At 36.3% G+C, this 19,540-nt stretch overlaps 1 protein-coding gene across 1 annotated transcript; it reads right to left on the minus strand.

Moving 5' to 3' along the window:
- Positions 1-15,569: 15,569 nt before the first annotated feature.
- On the minus strand, positions 15,570-16,316 carry LOC130220789 (GTPase IMAP family member 9-like; the record flags this gene model as incomplete). Its single annotated transcript, XM_056453389.1, has 1 exon — positions 15,570-16,316. A coding segment is annotated over one exon (747 nt), but the record flags the coding sequence as incomplete, so codon positions are not given.
- Between the last annotated feature and the right edge of the window lie 3,224 nt (positions 16,317-19,540).

Here is a 19,540-nt window from a genome sequence, read left to right on the forward strand (position 1 = left end):
ACGTAGCGGCCGCAAGTGTTCTCTGATTTGTTACTTGATTTTAGTGAACGATCACTCAGCCAATCACAGCGCGAATCTCTTGAGCGTCTGCCACGAGCTTCATTTATAGGCCTTTTTCACACTTCCTGGTTCTGGTAAGCGAAACGGCAGACTACAACATCCGGTTCCAATGGAACAGAGTGAGATAGAAAAATAGTTAAATAGTTAAAAAAAACGACATCCTTACCTCAGTTTCCACGAAAAGACACAGGACAGAGGAAACCATGGGTGAAATAAATTAGACGGAATGAATGTCCTTCATTTCAAGTGATATGCCAGAGTACGCTCATGTGCAGTATGCACTTCAAAGCGGAGATCATTATGTTTTATCAAATATTGATGGTCTTAGTTTTATTATGATGTGAAATTATAATATAGACTAAATTCCAGTTAAGTTATCTGCCTTCTGCAAACAAGTGCTCCTATCAAGATTATTAATATATAAGCATTTTACAACAAAGTTAATTTGGTTAGTCAGTTTTATAATAAAGATGGTATACTTTGCTTACAATGAATTCCTTTCTCATCACAGTATTATTCTAGTAGTTATTAGTTTAATTTTTTCAGAGACCCATATGTTATTTAGTGGTATTAATCAAGACCATCGTCTTTTGATTTGACTAAATCTTATGTTGGCAAAACTTGTTTTTTACCAAGAGTAATAATAGAGCTTTTCCAACTCTTTTCCAAAAAGAAATCACGACTGTTCCTTATATAAAGTTTTATTGGATGTCTTTATTAAAGGGTGACTTGATTTGCTGAAAAAAGTGTGGCTGTTACCACAGAAATATCAGGTTAGAAACAAAATTAAAGAAATATCCTCTAAACTTCTCCACAGATTTTATCCAGCAAAACATTATTTACAGAAATGTAAAAGTGGAATTGATGTAAATTGTATTTCTGTAATGAATACGAGGAGACGCTTTTACACTTATATTGGTATTGTACAGACTCAGTCAAAAGGAAGAGCTGCAAAAGATTATTAACAATTTTCAGTGTTCAAAACTTCTTTTATATTGTGAGAAAATGTACTTTTTGGCTTTACTGTCTAATTTACTAATAAGCAACCAAATTTTAAGGTATTGATCACTGAACTATGCTTGTATATTACCAACATCAGAGACTCTTTGATCAAGGAAGCCTACCCACTTTAAAAAACTGTGACCTCTATAATGTATTTATTTAATATGTAAATTTTGTATATTTGTATTTTATTTATAATTACCCCCTGGCATGTTTTTTTTTGTGTTGTAAAATGTTATTTGCTGTTCTTTAAATAAATAATAAAAACATTCAAAGCAGATGAACAAACTGAACTGGAACATGAACTAACTTTAACCTGAAGATTCAGAAACACACCCTATACGCTACAGACGGACTGTTTTGAAGATATTTGCTTTAAAATTTACAAATTTAGTAATTAGTGTTAAACTGAAGTACTTTAATAGAATCGTATTCAAACACTGAACACAACAACAAATATCTTTATTTTTTCTGGCGAGTTGGAGCTAAATTATGTTTCCAGACATGAGTAAACCTTACGAGCATTAAGCAACCTGTCATTATGGGGCTCCTCGTTCTTTCGCATTGACCGATAGCAACTCGCCCCAATCTGACCCTGAATACAAAGGAAGGAGGGGGTTAGCACAGCTCACGGACAACTACTAACATAAAACTAATCCTGCTGGATGTTAAATAGTTATTTTTGCTAACGAATTGCTTGAGTTAGCAGAACTTATGCTGTTGGCTGCGCACATTACTGTAACCTAATGTTGCAAACGCTTCGTGTAAGACACATTTTCTGCACAAATTCCTTTTAAATGCTGATTTATTTATGCTACATCAGTTCATTAACCAAGCGAACAACCTGTTCTTGTCCAAATTACGGCAAAGTTGACAGTGAAAATGTCATCCGATGTCCTGAGGCTGTCATGTTTCTACGACTGTCAGCGAAACCGGAATTAGCTCGGCATTGCTTCGGAGGGCGCTTCCGGTATTCAATTCCGCTGTGAAAAAGGTCTATTCACTTTGCAGTCAAAGATAGGGATAACGTGGAAGGGAGCAACAGCTACAGCTGGGTAAATCACGGTAAATCACTAACGTTACAGAATCCTACTTTTGTTCAGTTTCGAACCGTAAAGTCCCTGGTGCTGGTGTCTTGTCCATAGACTGTAAAATATATGGACGGAGTATCCGTGACGTCACCCATAGGTTTCTGAACACTGCAAAAGAAGCTACAAGTAGGCGCGGCCAACCGTCGCCATTTTGTTTGTGCGTCATCGCACGCACGGCGGGATACCAAACAAGGGCAAAGAGGCGGAGAGTGAGCGGAGCTACAGACACCTGCTGGCACTTTGCTTAGACCTGGCAGACAGACTTTACTTTGGGAGAAACGCTTGATACTTTATTACCTGCGACTCGTTTGTGTTCTGACCACATGTGCTTGGCTGTACACTATATCAGTAAAGTGTTTAGACTTTTAAAAACACTGCTGTAATACACTGAGCCACTAAACATTGCTCTTATGACGTTTTTCAACAGGAGGAAAACGCTAATTACTTCCAAACACTTCAGATATAGTCTAGTGTTAGTAAATGCAGGACTATTGATGAACTCCAGCATAACACTGTATGACAACGCTTCAGATGACTGTTCTAGAGCCTACAGCTAATCAATCTGTCACATTCTGGCGTGCTTTACGGGTCTAAAGAAAAATATTAATGATAAATGATCTTAAATAAAACAAATACATTTATAGAGATGGTGTATAAGTATATAACTTTACTCACATGGGAAACGGAGGCCACATGAATGGTTTGTGCGCACAATTAAGTGCACACAGCATCCCATTTCAGAATCAGAATCAGAAAGAGCTTTATTGCCAGGTATGTTCACACATACTAGGAATTAGTTTTCGTGACAGAGCTTCTACAGTGCAACAGGATAACAGAGACAGGACAAAAAACAGATAATAAATATATTTTAAAAAATAGAAGTAAGTAGTGAGTGCAAATATACAGATTGACAAGTGTATGTACATGTTTATTACTATATACAACGTTATATGTGCAGCTGTTATGTGCAAATTGGCATGTAAAGTGTGTTGTTAAATAAGTGTATATGTGTATAAAAGCGTATAGCAAGTAGTGATGTTGGCTCCACAATTATTATGAGATGTTGATTATCATGAGATGGATTGCCTGAGGGAAGAAACTTTCTGTGTCGGGCTGTTCTGGTGCGCAGTGCTCTGTAGCGTCGACCAGAAGGTAACAGTTCAAAGAGGCAGTGTGCTGGGTGTGAGGGGTCCAGAGTGATTTTGGCAGCCCTTCTGCTCGCTCTGGATGAGTACAGTTCTTGGGGAGTATTTAGTAGCTGAGCTAAACCAGACAGTTATTGTTGTGCAGATGACTGATTCAATGATGGAGGTGTAGAACTGTTTCAGCAGCTCCTTTGGGAGGTTAAACTTCCTCAGCTGACGAAGAAAGTACAGCCTCTGTTGAGCTTTTTTGACAATGGAGTCAATGTGAGTGTCCCACTTCAGGTCCTGAGAGATGGTGGTGCCCAGGAACCTGAATGACTCCACTGCTGCCACAATGCTGTCCATGATGCTCAGTGGGGGGAGAGCAGGGGGGTTTCTCCTGAAGTCCACTATCATCTCCACTGTTTTGAGCGTGTTGAGCTCCAGGTTGTTGTGGCTACACCAGACAGCCAACTCCTTAACCTCCTGTCTGTAAGCAGACTCATCGTCTGCAAACTTCAAGAGCTTCACAGAGGAGTCTTTTGATGTGCAGTCATTCGTGTACAGGGAGAAGAGCAGTGGGGAGAGGACACACCCCTGGGGGGCGCCAGTGTTGATTGTGCGGATACTAGATGAGAATTTTCCCAGCTTCACCAGCTGCTGCCTGTCCGTTAGGAAGCTGTTGATCCACTGACAGACAGAGGTGGGCACAGAGAGCTGAGTTAATTTGGGCAGGAGAAGTTTTGGGATGATAGTGTTAAACGCCGAGCTGAAGTCAACAAACAAGATCCTCACATAGGTCCCTGGTCTGTCTAGGTGTTGCAGAGCATAATGCAGTCCCATATTTACTGCATCATCCACAGACCTGTTGGTTAAGTTGGTTTTGTTTTCGGTATTCCTGACACATTCAGTGACAGACGGCATTAACTAAAAAACCTCTCACCCTAAAAAGATCTAAGCTGTATTCCCCACAAAAAGACAAAGCTGGTTATGTTCACAGCTGTCTTTCTTTTTTCTCTCGATATTACGAGCACTGCTTGAGCAGTCGCAATATGCGTTTAGGACTATTGCCTATTGACTATTGACTATTACGCGCTGACCTAAACTCTCAGCAAGGGACCGTCGGAAAAGTGCTTCTTTTTTTCTTTTTTTTTTTCGAAAACAAGACCAACTTAACTCTGCTGAGAAAGACGTGTTATTTTATCACAATTATGCAGCCTTTTTAACCGCCTATTGCTTAATTTATGATTTAGACATGTAAATACACACAAGTACTAGTAAAACAAGAACTTTAGCCTCTGTAAAACACACAAGGAAGTCTAACAATCCATTAAACAATCCATTAAAATATAATTAGCGGATGTGTTTTAATCATATCAGATACACATACTGAAAGTAACTATAAAGTTGAATCTACTCCTCTCTAAGTTTACCAACCACTTACTTGCATGTATTTGGGGAGTAACTGGTGAATTTACGTGTTGAATCCTGCATGTTCTGCTTTTATGAATGACGCATCGCCGCAAGTACACATGGCGATGTCCATCTCACGTTATATGTGTAGTATCAACTTGCAATTTTGCAATGTATTGCATTGTAGCATTTAAAAATATTTTCACACAGAGTAATGCTTAATTTAAATGTGTGTGGTTCTGTTTATTTATTGTTATTATTAAGATTATGGGCATGTCAATATAATTAGCACCCCCCCCCCCCCCCCCCCCCCGCCCTTAAGAATGTTTGATGTCTACAGAACAAAACAACTGTTGACCAATGGCTTTCCTAATTTGTCTTTAAAATAATTAACCTAGTTTCTTAAAGGTGTAGTATGTGATCTTCGACAATGCTAACCGGTTAGCATAAATCTCTAAACCACAGCCCCTCCCCTGCCGTCCAGAGCCACGCCTCCTGAAACATGAGCACATGCACCTTAAAGATGACAGCAGAACCCTCTCTCATGTGTTGAGCTAAAGCTAAGTACCTTTAAGTGTATTCTACAGTCTAAAGCGACTACTGCTTGTCCGGCGGCGTGCAGGAATTAACTTAGGCTCATTACTAGGGGCGTCACTAGACCCCATTTACTGGGGCACGTGCCGCAGTAAAAATCGCCAGTGCCCCAGTAAAAATCACCAGTGCCCCAGTAAAAATCACCAGTGCCCCAGTAAATGCTTTGAGATATGATTTACTTTATATGAAAGTGTATTTAATAAGAGTGGTGACGCCAGAATTATGATGTTATTGTCTATGTGCAACCATACCAACGCTGATGGAAGCAATGTAGTTTAATCAAAAAGCAAACAGAGCATGTGCGCAAAAAAAAAACATATTAAATATGTATTAAATATAAAATATTAAATTTAAATAATAAATTTAAATAGCATAATATTATATATTATATATATATTACATATATTAGACATAATATGTTGCATAATAATATCGTCATTGTATTCAGTTTTTGCAAAATCTTTATGTACGTTACATGTGTAAGCATGGGTCATGAGTTAACACGACTCCTAAGGCACAGGTACACAAGTCTACAACTATGAAAAAAACATGGTTTGAGCAACTGATGAAATATCGTTTAGTCATTCAGAGCTATTCTATCAGCGGGAGAGTTTGTAGAAACACGTTAACGCGAGTACATGTAGCTAAACAACATGTAAACACATCAATGGAAACATGTCAACACGAGTCCACAACCACAGCAAAGCATATTTTGACTGATAAAGATATTAAAACAGACCACCTTATGTGTAGTTCTGAGTAGCTCAGTTAGATGCTGAACTTTTTGACTTCACGAGTTCGAATCCCGTCGATGACATGTAAATTATATTTATTTATTTTTTATTAATTTTGGTTTTATACTGTTCTGCTACACAGATATTAAAATCAATAATGCTCACAATGGCACTGACACCAATTAATAAGAATCTTTATTTGGGATGGGCATGTTTTGTTGCTGTGAAATAGTGACGAATCTGCCAATCTGCAAATGTAAATAGCTTACATCTGGAAAGGGACACCAGTTAACACGGTAACCAGTTAAACCGTAACACCGGCAGGGTGTATGAGATTCACTCGGCAGTGCAAAACCGCTGTTTAAACCAACGGATTTCTCTACGCTTTACTAACATTTGAGCGAGCCTGTTTCCCCCTGTGTGTTTGGTGTTCCTTTTGCTCCTTTTGAATGGATGAAATTTAGCGTCTGCTTGTGGTAAGTTCTTTTTGAAGTCCTTTTAAATAGCTTATTCTTGAAATCGGTCTGATAGTTAACAGGAATAAACTCTTGTTACAGACCGAGAGTGATATGGCTGGGTGCCATAGCTACGTGGGAGATTTCTAACGACGCTGCTGCTTTAATGCTGCTTAGCTGCTGCTTTAGTGTTTTTGAATACTGCTTTTGAATGCTGTTATTTTGTTTGTCTTTCTCTCTATTTTCATTATTCTTTGTTGGTATTTTGCTTAGATTTTTTTTTCTGTTACATTTTGCTCATTGAAATTGCATTTTCTGCTATTTTGTTTTATTATATTTGTTTTTTCTATTATATTTGTTTTTGTATGCTTTATTGAATTTGTATTTTGTTGAATTTGTATTTTCTCTTATTTTGTAACTGTTTCCTTATATTTTTATTGAGGTGGTCTAGCCTTGTTCATTTGATCGTTTTGTATTGTTCATGTGTTTGCTCTCTCCAGTGGAGCGCTGATTGAAAGGATTTTTATTATTATTTATCAGCATTTCAATAAGCCTTGTATTGTGTGACTGGAGTGATTGTGTGTTTGTGGTGTAAGTGACCCTTTTATTAAAAACCCGTATTAACTGCATTTTGTGTTGCAGGAGCCGAGCACCTAAGGCAGGGTGGATTTCTGGTGAAGGTTTTTCTTGCACGTGTGCACTGTGTGTGTGTGGCACAGGTATTGGTGGTATTTGCTGTGGAGGCCTTGTTGTGCCCTTAGTCCCTGCTGTCACGCCTCTGCATTTCCTGCACCCTAAATACAGGTGTTTTAGTGTTTTACGTCGTGTGATTGTATAGTTTATTTCCAATTGAGGGCCTTAATAGTTTTAAAAGTATACATTCTGCCCACTTTTATGTGTATTTTTTATTTTTTTTATTAATAAAGTGGTATGTAATCTCCTTCCCACGTCTCTTGCCATTTTACTGTGTTGTCTTTGATTTTAAATTATATGTCCCTGGCAATATTCCGCCATCCGCATTTACTATTTACTAGCAGACATGTCAAGTGTAGACCATATTTTGAGGGATGTAAAAAAACAATGGTCCCATTGTAGTTTTTGTTTTCCTTTTTTTTTTTTTTTTTATAGCTTCCGAGAATCCAAAAAGAGCAACCCATTGATAAATAACGTTATGATGGCTGTTTTAACATTAAGTTATGATTGAATTTCCTCATTACAGTTATGAAATAGTTTAACAAGCAGGAAATTTTCATGGACCAATGACGACATTGAAATGGTCTAAAAACCTGGATGCGCTCCAGCTTGACGCTGAAGCTGGATTTATACTTTCGCCTGGTGCCGCATTGCGCACCTTCGCTGACTGCAGGCACCTCACGAAACGGATGAGACTTTTATACTTTCCGTGTTCGCCGTTCTGATGTTCTTTAAAACAACATGAGGCGGTCAAAAAAACTGACTGTTAAATCAGATGGATAAACAGAAGTATGACGTTTCCGGAACTACGTCATATCATTCAATATTTTTAAAATAATTTTTATTGTTTTTATAAATTTTAATGATTATAAGATTTTTTAACCATTCATGATTTTTTATTTTATTTAATCAAACTTTATCCGTCTTACTTTACGGTCAGTTTCTTTTTTCTTTTGACAGTCCCCCCCCTGTCGTTTTGAAGAATAACAGTGAACGCGGCAAGTATAAAAGCCTCGTCTGTTTCACGAGGTGCCCTCGCAGTCAGCGGAGGTTGAATCCAGTCTTTTATATGAAGGTGTCGCACTCAGTGAGTTTTGCAAGTCTACAAAACAAAGTTTAAATAATATGATGGTGATTCTTATTTATACTGCATGGCTCCTGATAGATTTTTAGGAGGGATGAAGTCCGAGAGGTTGATTTAATAAACCTAATTCTTGGCCATGAGTTGGGTCTAGGACAACACACAACAGATAATTCTAAAACACACACACACACACACACACACACACACACACACACACACACACACACACACACACATATATATATGACACAAAAATTATGATTCTTAAATTATCTTTTCACTCTAGTTATGTCTTTAGATCCAATTAGGATTAATTTCTGTTATTATCTAGAATAATAATTGTATAATTATACATTTTTATTTGTATAGCAATTTTCCTACATAGATGCAAATCAAAGCTCTTCACAAACAAGCAATAATATAAACCAAATAAAATAATGTATAAACAAATAAAACAAAATAAACAACAAATATGTACTCCCATAAAAGCATACACGCATATATGCATACTGTACATCTACACAATCACACACACACAATAGTCTTCCCGTAGGCATGCACACACCATACATGCATGCATACACCTACACAATATGCATGCTTCACAAACTGCTGTATTCATACACAATTTTAAATCAATATTACTGTTTTTCTGAATTATTGTATAACAATATTACAGTTATTTATTTGTAATCATATATATATATATATAGGAGGTGGTGCTCTGCCCCAGTAAAGCTTTATTTCTAGCAATGCCATTGCTCATTACTAAGCCATACTTGCATGCTATTTCAGAGCGAATATTTAGAGTAGCGGTGAACAATATAGAAAGTATGTCACAGGCAGTCATTGTTCAAAAAAGAAGCAATGTAAATATAAAACCAACTTCAGCTCAGTAAAGCAGGCTAGGCTGAACAGTGCTATTTACCGATGTTCTGTTGTTAAACTAAAAATAAATCTACATTATCAATGCTGTAAAAGGCCCTTATGAATCTGAAATAGTCACATAAATCTTTCACCGGGAGATATCAGAGGCTGAATAACACTTCTGTGCATATAGGCCTAACCAATTCATAACAACCCAATCTACATCAGCTCTGCGTGAAGCTAAAAGAGTTTTAACACATAACATAACCTGTCTAACAGAAATACTTCATACAGTCATGGTGTCGGTCTTCCTCCAGCGTACAAAACTCACTTCAATATTGATTCAGGATTTTAAAAAGTTTTGATTCAGCATGTTTTTACCTCTCTCTAATTTAGTTCAAATTTGAACTTGCTGACAGACAGTTTGAGCTACTTTTATATTTAATTTATAAAGTATTAAGTAGAGCTATTTAATTATGGTAACTGTCTGGCTGACAATATTTAGCTGGATGAACCATTTTTAGTTTTTTGCCTCACCCAGAATATAAAAATACATCTAAACACATTTAGATCATTTACTTTAATCATATTGGAATGTGAAGAGACTTTAAGACAGCACAACAACACATGTTTCTGAAGACGATCACCTACTGCAGCTTTAATAAATGCTGTACCAGTGTTGTTCATGATTAGGTCATGTTAGTAAATGCATTAACTAATGAACCCTATTGTAAAGTGTGACCAAAGATTTTTGGGAATTTATTTTTGTAAGGTGCTTTATGATATGACAACTACGTCCAACAGTGGATCCACTTAAAAATATCTAATTTAGTACTTTGATTATTATTAATAATTTTGTTCTTTGTGTTGATTTCATTGGTGTAGCAATATTATAAGCTTTAAATTAACACAGAACTTATAAATGACACCTTATACACACTTTCCAACAACTGATATTCCAACAGCTTTCATTTATTCCATTCTTTTTGCTGAATATTATTGAAAACAAACTTAAAATTGTATTATCATGTATACTGTCACCAGCTCGGTCCCAGTCATTCCCTTCATTGGCCAGCAGAGGTCTCTTTCACCGGACTTTTAACACTACATCCCCCAGAAGCCCCGTATCTGTCACTGATTGCGCTGCACCTGACTCTCAACACACACACACACACACACACACACACACGCACACACGCACACACACACATATATAAGCAGCACATACGCTCACTTCATTGCGAAGTCTTGTTTGCCCAGTCAACATTACCGAGCGTTTCCACATAGTTACTGTTTGCTCTCCTGTTGCTGACCCGGCCTGCTCTCGACCTTGTTTCCCTTGCTGCCTGCCCCGAACCTTTGCTTTCCTCTCTACTACTGAGTTACGCCGCCAGCCCTGATTTATGCCTGTTTCAACGACAAGTGTTTTCCACCTACCTATCGACTCCTTAAGCCTGATCTTCATGTGAGTGTCTCTAACAGCACTTGGTGTGTATTATTGATTCAACTGTGTTTAATAAACATACTGCAGATGGATCCCTCTGTGTCAGCCTCCTCGTTACATCTACAACATACAGTAGGTATAAAGATTTCTTCCAGTAAATATTAAAATAAAATAAGCCTGATATATCTAGATGCACCAGAATAATGTAGCTACTAGCTAATGTAGTGGTTAAAAAAAGGTTTCTTTGCACATCCTTTTCTGCTCTGGCACATTATTGTAATGCCCTTTTTAATTATTGAATATCTTGGTATAATGCAAAAGCAATCTTTTGTTTGATTAGTCACTGAATAAGAAATAAGAATAAAATGTGATTCTGAAAGCCAAAGAGCCTCTCATTTTATTTCATAAAGTTAAAAAGCTAATTAATATTGAAAGAAAAATCAAGGTTTTATACAGTCAACTCAAACTACAATCCCCAACTGAGTAAAATGTTCAAAATCACAACTTTATTTTTTTAAACAGATGAATTGATTTGTAGAGTTAAACATTTGTTTTGCAAAAAAATGCAGTGCATACTTGTACTGACAAAGTTCAATTAATTGGCAACATTAAGAAAAGTGTGATTGAGAACATGCCAGAAAACAGGAATAAAAAAGCTAAAATGAACACCAACACCCACAAAAAATCTAACACTTTCAAAATCATGAAATTGAGATTTTTTTTCACACTGAATGCCAAAAAATTGAGAGGGTCTGGATGCAGACCTGGTGCAGTGCAATCTGAGCTGCATCCAATGCTTTTTTTTTTTTTTTTTTAAATGGGCTCACCTAGCCCTACCCCACACAGTGACGTCCCTCACTCCATTGAGTGCATTGTGTCTGACATTGCATCGCTGAGTGATGCAATCTCAGCTTGCATCAAAGACTGCATCCAGATACTATTGAAAAAAATGCAAGGACTACTGATGTAATTTATGAATGCATTCACATAATCTGTGCATCAGAGTCCAAAGTTAGTAGCATAGCATAAGTAAAGTAGATTTAGCTTTTATACAACTGCACACAACATTACACTACATTTTTATGCATCTCTTAATGCATTTGAATTATTTAGAGTAAGCAATAATGGGTACAGCTTTTGTGTTTTGTCTGGAGAAATCTATTCAAACAAGGACACAATTGTAAGATTGATTCCTTAAAGTTTATCGTGTCAGGGCTGATAGTAGTGCCAAAACTCCTCCACCAAACGCTGTTGCAAGAGCAGCTACTGCAGATATTCTCCCTAATGAAGCCACTTTTCCTGCAGCGGCTGCGGTTCTCGCTACTGCTGCTGCTATTATTGTGGCTGATCCTGTAGCTACACATTTTACAGCTACTTGTGCTTCTGCTGCACCCTTTTCTCCAACCGTCTCGACTGCTTTTTCGATAGCTGCTGTGGCACTTTCTGCAGCCGCTACTCCTGCAGTTTCTAATGCCTTTTCGATCATCGCTACCGCTTTCTCTTCAGCTGCTTTTCTTACAGTTTCCACTGATTTTTCTATCAACATTATCGCTTTCTCTTCAGCTGCTTTTCTTACCGTTTCTACTGATTTCTCTATAGCCGCTACCGTTTTTTCTTCTGCTGCTTTTCTTACAGTTTCCACTGATTTTTCTATCAACACTATCGCTTTTTCTTCAGTTGCTTTTCTTACAGTTTCCACAGTTTTTTCTAATGCTGCTACTGCTCTTTCTGTGGCTGCTTCTGCTGCAGCAACAATTATTGTTTCTACTCTATTTAAAGCTTTTTCTGCTGTTTTTTCAGTGGCTGTTACTGTGCTTTCTACAGCTACTCTTCCTCCAGTTGCCATTGCTGTGATCATTACTAGTTTTGCTCCTCCTAGAACTCCAATTCCTAACACTGCAACTCCAAATGCAACCCTTACCCTTTTCCTCGCCTTCCTAATCTGAGCTGTATGAAACATGTCAATAGTGTAATGTCTCTCTTCATTCTCCTCCAGCATCTCATCGATCTTCTTCAGCAGGTCTGTGACTTTACTTTGATTCTTTTTCTCCTGGTTGTTGAATGAGAGATATCTGCCATCACATATTTTAATAACGTTCTGTAAATCTCTGCTTTGGCTGATGTAGTCTTCTACAGGTTTTCCCTTTAGCTGGTCAGCGTGAGTGAACACAATGATTGTACGACACAAAGCTTGTTTCCCGAAGTTCTCCTGAATCCATTTGACCGTCTCTCTCTCCTCTTGTGTGAATCTCACGCCCAGTTTGAGCACCAGCAGAAACACATGAGGACCAGGAGCACACAGATGCACACACTTCTGTAATTCAGCTTTCAGCTGCTGTTTGGGCACATCTGTGTTAAACAGTCCTGGAGTGTCGATTATAGTGATGGTTCTTCCACCAACTACTGCTTCCTCTTTCTCACACAGTTTACTCTTTGATTTTATAAATTCACCCACTTCAAAAGCCTTTCGGTCCAGGATTGTGTTTCCTGTTGCACTTTTTCCAGATCCAGTTTTTCCCAAAAGAACAATCCTCAGATCACTCACTATAAAGCAATAATAATAAAGAAGTGTCAGTTGGTAAACCAAAAATATACATAAATCATACACATAACATTTAAGTAGACACATGACACCAGAAATGACACTAAAAGATAGGATGGTGTACAAGAGGCATCACTGTGGAAAAAAATATTTCTCAGCTTTTATTTGCATTTCAAAAAATGGTATTTCCAAAATGTATTAACCTAGTCTGTGGGAAAATCCAAAAAATGGTTAATCCACACTTTGCAGATGAATTATTACAAACATTTAAGCAACAACACAACCAAAACGATTCCTGATCAAATATGTTGATTTTAATAAATGCCTCTATAGGCTGATAACTGTTTTTGTTCTTTTGTTTTTGTGATATTTAAAATGCAATGTAGTGTTCTCTACATATGTATGCTTCTGTTATGCAAAAATCATTTACTAGGTCCTTTTATATCTGTATTTTTTACACATCACATAAGGAAAAGTGTCACTGTAGTTCGTTCACCACATCACTCAAAGCAGAAACAGTCGCACCTACAACAGACAGACTCTAAAAAAATAACTCACCCACCTGTGCATGCCCGAATGAACGACTCATCGGTCAAAATGAACAAATCGACCAATCACTATTAGTCGATTCGACAACAAGTCGTTCTTTTTAACTGGATCTTCTAAGAGAACCGGTCAAACTAGCTGCTGCGTTTTTCGGATCAACAGTACAGGATAGAAAACCGGTTTCTTTTGGACGGATATGAATTGAGAATCGGTGAACCGATAATGATTACTGACTCGGATGACGCCATTACGTTGTAGCGTAAACGTGATCTGTTTTTTTTTTTTTTTTTTTTTTTTTTTTTTTTGTCAACTGGTTCATTGAAACAAACGGTCCAAAAAGTCCGACTCGAAGAAAAAATCTGAATTTCCCATTACTACATCACTACTGATTCAGTCAGTCTGTATAGTCTGTATTGGCATCTGTTTAACAGCAATAAATGAAAAGAAAATCCAGTAGACTATCTTTCCTATGTATCGAAATGTACAAATTAGTGGATGTTTAGAAGTTTAGCATTTACTCTTTGAAATACTTTGTACATTTATCGGTGCTAGTTTAATCTATGGGGTTATACGCAACTTGATCTTGACACTGGTGTATAAATTGCAACAAAACAAGCAATCATTTTCATATTATAAAATTTGCTTTAAAATTTGCCTACTAAAATAAAACAGAGCATCGACCCTGAGCATGAGCATTATAACAATTACTAAAATATTCAAAATTCATTTTTATTCTAATTGTCAGTTAAAAAAAACAGAATTAAAAAAAAAAAATGTTTTTAGGGGCTTATACAGACCTTCATTCGTTGAAGTCATTGTATTGTCTGAAATTCCTCGATGTTCTCCGCTTCTTCTCTCTGAACGCACTGAGTGAAAGTGTTGATGGCGAGCAAATCTCACTGTGATCACGTGACCTTGCCTACCAGACACCTTTAGTTTGATTGTCTTGTAACTTGCTCAGTTGTGCTCATATTAACCATTGCTTCATTTCTCAAACACCCAAAATTGACAAGCGATTTTTATTTTATTAAATATTTATTAAATGCGTCTTTTTTTGAATGATGCTACTCAAACGTGGCGTCTCTGAGTTTATTTCCATTTGGAAATAAATTAATTTTTACTCCCATGCTTTAAATACACGTTAAATGCCACTAAAGGGCGCTATAAACTAAGCCTATAAAAACTGGCAGGTCGAGTTCTTGCATGCTCAGTTACACGTTGTTTTAGTAGGCTTCTGTACATGAAATAGTATTTATGATCTGCACTCCGTTTTCTTTTTACATTTCTTTTTTTTACATTCATTATTGAGAAAGGACACTGTGCTTAAAATAAACTTTTAATGTACCTTACTAACCTTAAGAAAGTTTTACTGTTTAATGTTGGACGTTAAAAATGTCCAAAAAGGCCATACAAAATGTATTACAAACATGTGAATCACTACATCTCAGATAAAGCCAATGTATCAAACAATCGAGTATCACTAATACTTAAATCCTTATGAACTTTGAGTAACAAACATTTAAAAAGACATTTGTAAAATAAAATAATATATAACTAACTAAAATGGTGATCTGAATGACAAAAATTTGTGTTAAAGAATAACTTTGACCTCATCTGCCCAACAAATAAATGTCTTAATATTTAAGTGTTGGTCCCATGCACAATTATGAGGTGGAGATGTTAGTTTTGGTGAGAAAATATCATTAGGTATGTACATTCATAAGAAAACAGAAATGAGATTTGGTAAAGTACTATAACAATATAAATATTATTAAAAAGTTTAAGAGTAAAACAAAAACAGTTATTACAAGATTTAATTTTAAGATTTAAAAAAATGTAAAGATTTTTATTACAGCAGGACTAATAGGATGATAAAATAAGTAGACTCAAAATACAGACAAAATTTGAGCACACACATTTCTACTCATTCAGATACTTATTTGTTGCTTCTCCCACTGCTTCAAAAGTAGCCAAGTGGTGCACAGCTCCTGCCGCGGCTAGCCCTCCCGTTCCAACATCTTTAAGCATCTGCCCCTTCCTAATCTTTTCTTGGGCTGCTTTATACATGTCATTGGTGTAGTGCTTCATTCCATTAAACAGGTCCATCTTTTCAACCATCTTCAGCAGTTCGGTGACTTGATCTCGATTATTTCTGTTTTTATTGTTGAAAGAGTGATACCTGCCATAGCACGTTTTAATTAACTCATGTAGATCTTTGCTTTGGCTGATGTACATCTCTAGAGATTTACCCTTCAGGACATCAGCGTGAGTGAAGAGAATGATGGTGTACCTCACAGCATCTTCTCCAAAGTTCTTCTGAATCCATTTGACTGCATTCTTCTCTTCCTCAGTGAATTTTACTCCTAATCTCAAAACCACCAGGAAGACATGAGGACCAGGAGCAGACAGATAGATGCACTCCTCGATTAAAGGCTTCAGTTTTCGGTTATTGACGGAAGTGTCAAGCAGTCCAGGACAGTCAGTCACTGATAGGGTTTTTCCATTGACAACAGCTTCTTGTTTCTCACAGGTCATTGAAACTGAAACCAGAGAGTTTTTCTCAGTAAACGCGTCTCTGTTCAGGATTGTGTTTCCTGCGGCGCTCTTTCCTGATCCCGTCTTACCCAGCAGAACAATCCTCACATCTGACACATGGTGGAAGAGTTTTCGTTATTGTTGCTGTTTTTAAAACATTTTTTAATATGACATTTAAACAGCATTTTGTCACACTTTACAATACAATTTCATTACCTAATGTATTTGCTAATCTTAACTGATAATGATCAATACCTGTACAGCATTTGTTAATTAGTTCAACATCTATAATGCATTATTAACGTCCAAATTCATGTTTGTTAACATTAGTCAATGCACCGTGACGTAATGTGAACTAATAATAAACAACTGTATTTTCATAACGTTAACATGATCAAATACTGTAATAAATGGATTGTTTATTGTTTGTTCTGACGCATACTACACTGTAATAAATACCTGTTAACGAACAGTTTCCTTATTTAGTGATTTTCAAGTCTATTCCGTGTATTTACGGTTTCACAAACCGTAAACCAAAAACGCTTGTGAAGAACAAAATACACTGAAAAAATTATATTCAAATTATCTCTTGGATTTATAATTTTTTTTAAGTTAAGTGATTGTAAAACAATTTATTTGGGCTGAATTTCAACAAACAAATCAAGTTGAACTAAATTAAATTTTTTGTTTAAATTCAACACATAAATTGTTTGCAACAAGTTTGCAGACATGTTTGTTCAGTGTTCACAATCTGTTCATTTACATATATGTTTTTACAGTGTAGTCTGTTATTTTACGTCTAATTATTACATTTTTGTAATACTGTTAGACTCCCTAGAAAACCACAAAGCGCTGTTGCTCTGTTGTATTTACATGCTCGTAGTTTGTTGATTATATGCAAATTCACCCTCTTCAAAAATCATCACAGGCAATTTAAAGTTAAAATTTATTCTATCCAAATAAAGCTATTGAAGTAAGCTGGTGATAGCAAATTCATATTGAAATGTACATCACAAAATCTTGCAGCCCTACAGATTAAATTCAGTTTCACAAACATTCAATCAGCAACCATTAACTTATTTATATTGCGTTTAATAAGGTAAGTTTTGTACTATTAGATTGTACTATTGTACTGTTTAGTAGCTACTATTAATACATATTTACTGACAGACTGAAATTAGCTCTGTTTAGTCAAGATGATTATTAAATACAAAACTACTTGGTGGGTAATGCACACAAAATATTATGTTTACGTTTTTGAAACAAATGTTTGCCATCTGACTTTAATCGATGCATTTCAATATGCAAGCAGAACTAATAATAGAGTACAAAATGATGTAACTCACTTGAACTTTTATCTGCCATTTCGCGGTCTGTCGTTTCTTTCAGTTTGCACTAGCAAGGCACCTGAATAGAATAAGAGGATTGTTAATGAAACCTGTTCTTGAGTTTCATGTAAAACATTTTTTGTAAAAATATATAACCTTACCTGGGTAATAATACTGGTGAATAAGAAGTCAGAGGAGAAACAAACTGATTGAGCAAAGTTGTGAAGCAAAGTGAAACTGTCATCTTGATATTTTTTTGGCACCAAGATTACGGGTGTTTAACTGACTTGAAAAACGCGATTGGACATGTTAACACGGTGCCACGGTCACATATCTGAATGCTGAATGGAAAATCAATTCATATTTTCATACGTCAAACATTTTGTATATAAAATTATAATACACAGAAAAACAAATATTGATTACACATAGTCTGCTGAAACAAGTAAAGTACACTAAAAGCCGAGTTTACTGCTTGTTTTGTTTTTAATAATTATTTATATTTTGATTATATCCTAACATTGCAGAATTTACGTAACAAAATACAACCGACACCTGCTCAATACATGACCCATTATAGTAAATACGGTGCAAGTAAAACTTTCATGCACATACAAATTAATAAAAGCACAATTAATTTTCTTATTTTCAGACTTCTCTCAAAAAATGGCTCAACATATCTTTATTAACAAATTTTGTGCTAAAGAGCAGCTGAAATTGTGTGAAAATCTATGCAAAATGACAGCAAAATCATCTGTCATTTTAGTTTTTTTTAAAGCCAATATCGCCTTTACTTCAGTTTTTTCCACAATTGACTTTATTGCAAGTTCGCAACACTTGTGCTTGTGTTTTTTCGGCATTATTTTGCCGAGCGATATATTGGATATACAAATGAAACTGGTGCACTGACGGAAATTTACATTTTCATTGATTGTTAGCTAAAACATATTAATTCATGGATTTGTGAGGCAACCTAAGGTATTTTTGTGAATTTAAGTGGCAGCTATTTTTATAAAAAGAAGAAAAAACAGAAGTAGGTCAACGGAAACATATGCAAAATACAGAGCATCTTAGTTTAATGTGAGAAATGGCACAGTATGTATCTCACCATAGACAAATGGTTTCACACCAAACGCGGAAAAAATTAGTATTTGCGCAAAAATGGCATAATAGCCTATCAATGGCTGTAACGCCACTAGAGGACGGTCTTGTCAAAAACAAACAAACAAACAAACAAACAATCCAACAACAACAACAACAAAAACAACATTACAACATTCACACAACGATTTATTGTTTTTTCCCCTTTAAAATGTATATAACGTAGAAAAAGCCTTACAAATATAGCCTGCTATTCACAACACCAAATTGAATGTGCATTTCAGCAAGTAAACGCCCTTCTATGTGTTTTATGCTTTATAAAAATTATACCACAGTCCAAAACACATGCGGTATAGGTGTGTTGGGTAAACTAAACTGGCCGTAGTGTGTGAATTGGAGTGTGTTTCCCAGCATCTGGAAGAGCTGTGACAAATTGGCAGAGTGATTGGCACTTAATTTTACTCATGATGTAGCAGAAAAGCTGACGGAAAGTGCACGCACCCGAGTTTGATTGACTTCACTCAAATTTGAACTTTGGAAAATATTGTTTTATTTTCTGCTTCTATTTATTCATTCATTCATTTATTTTCTTTTTGGCTTAGTACCTTTATTAATCTTAGGTTGCCACAGCGGAATGAACCACCAATTTACCCAGCATATGTTTTACACAGCGGATGCCCTTCAAGCTGCTCCTCTAATGGTTAACAGTAATAAATTGTGTTTGTTCTAATTAGACTTGATCAAAACAGTCAGCAGAAACACTGTGATTGACATTCTCCCTTTGTATGTGTCATCAGATGGGGAAAGCCCCGCCCACTAGTGCCCATCTCTCCATCTCATTAGCATAAACAGCAGCCCTGAGTGAGAAGCAGCCGTCTGTCCATATGTTTTTCTACGGTTGCGCCTTTCGTCCACATTACCCAGGAG

The sequence above is a fragment of the Danio aesculapii genome, chromosome 1 (genome assembly GCF_903798145.1).
Source record: "Danio aesculapii chromosome 1, fDanAes4.1, whole genome shotgun sequence".
In the NCBI taxonomy this organism is placed as follows: Eukaryota; Metazoa; Chordata; class Actinopteri; order Cypriniformes; family Danionidae; genus Danio; species Danio aesculapii.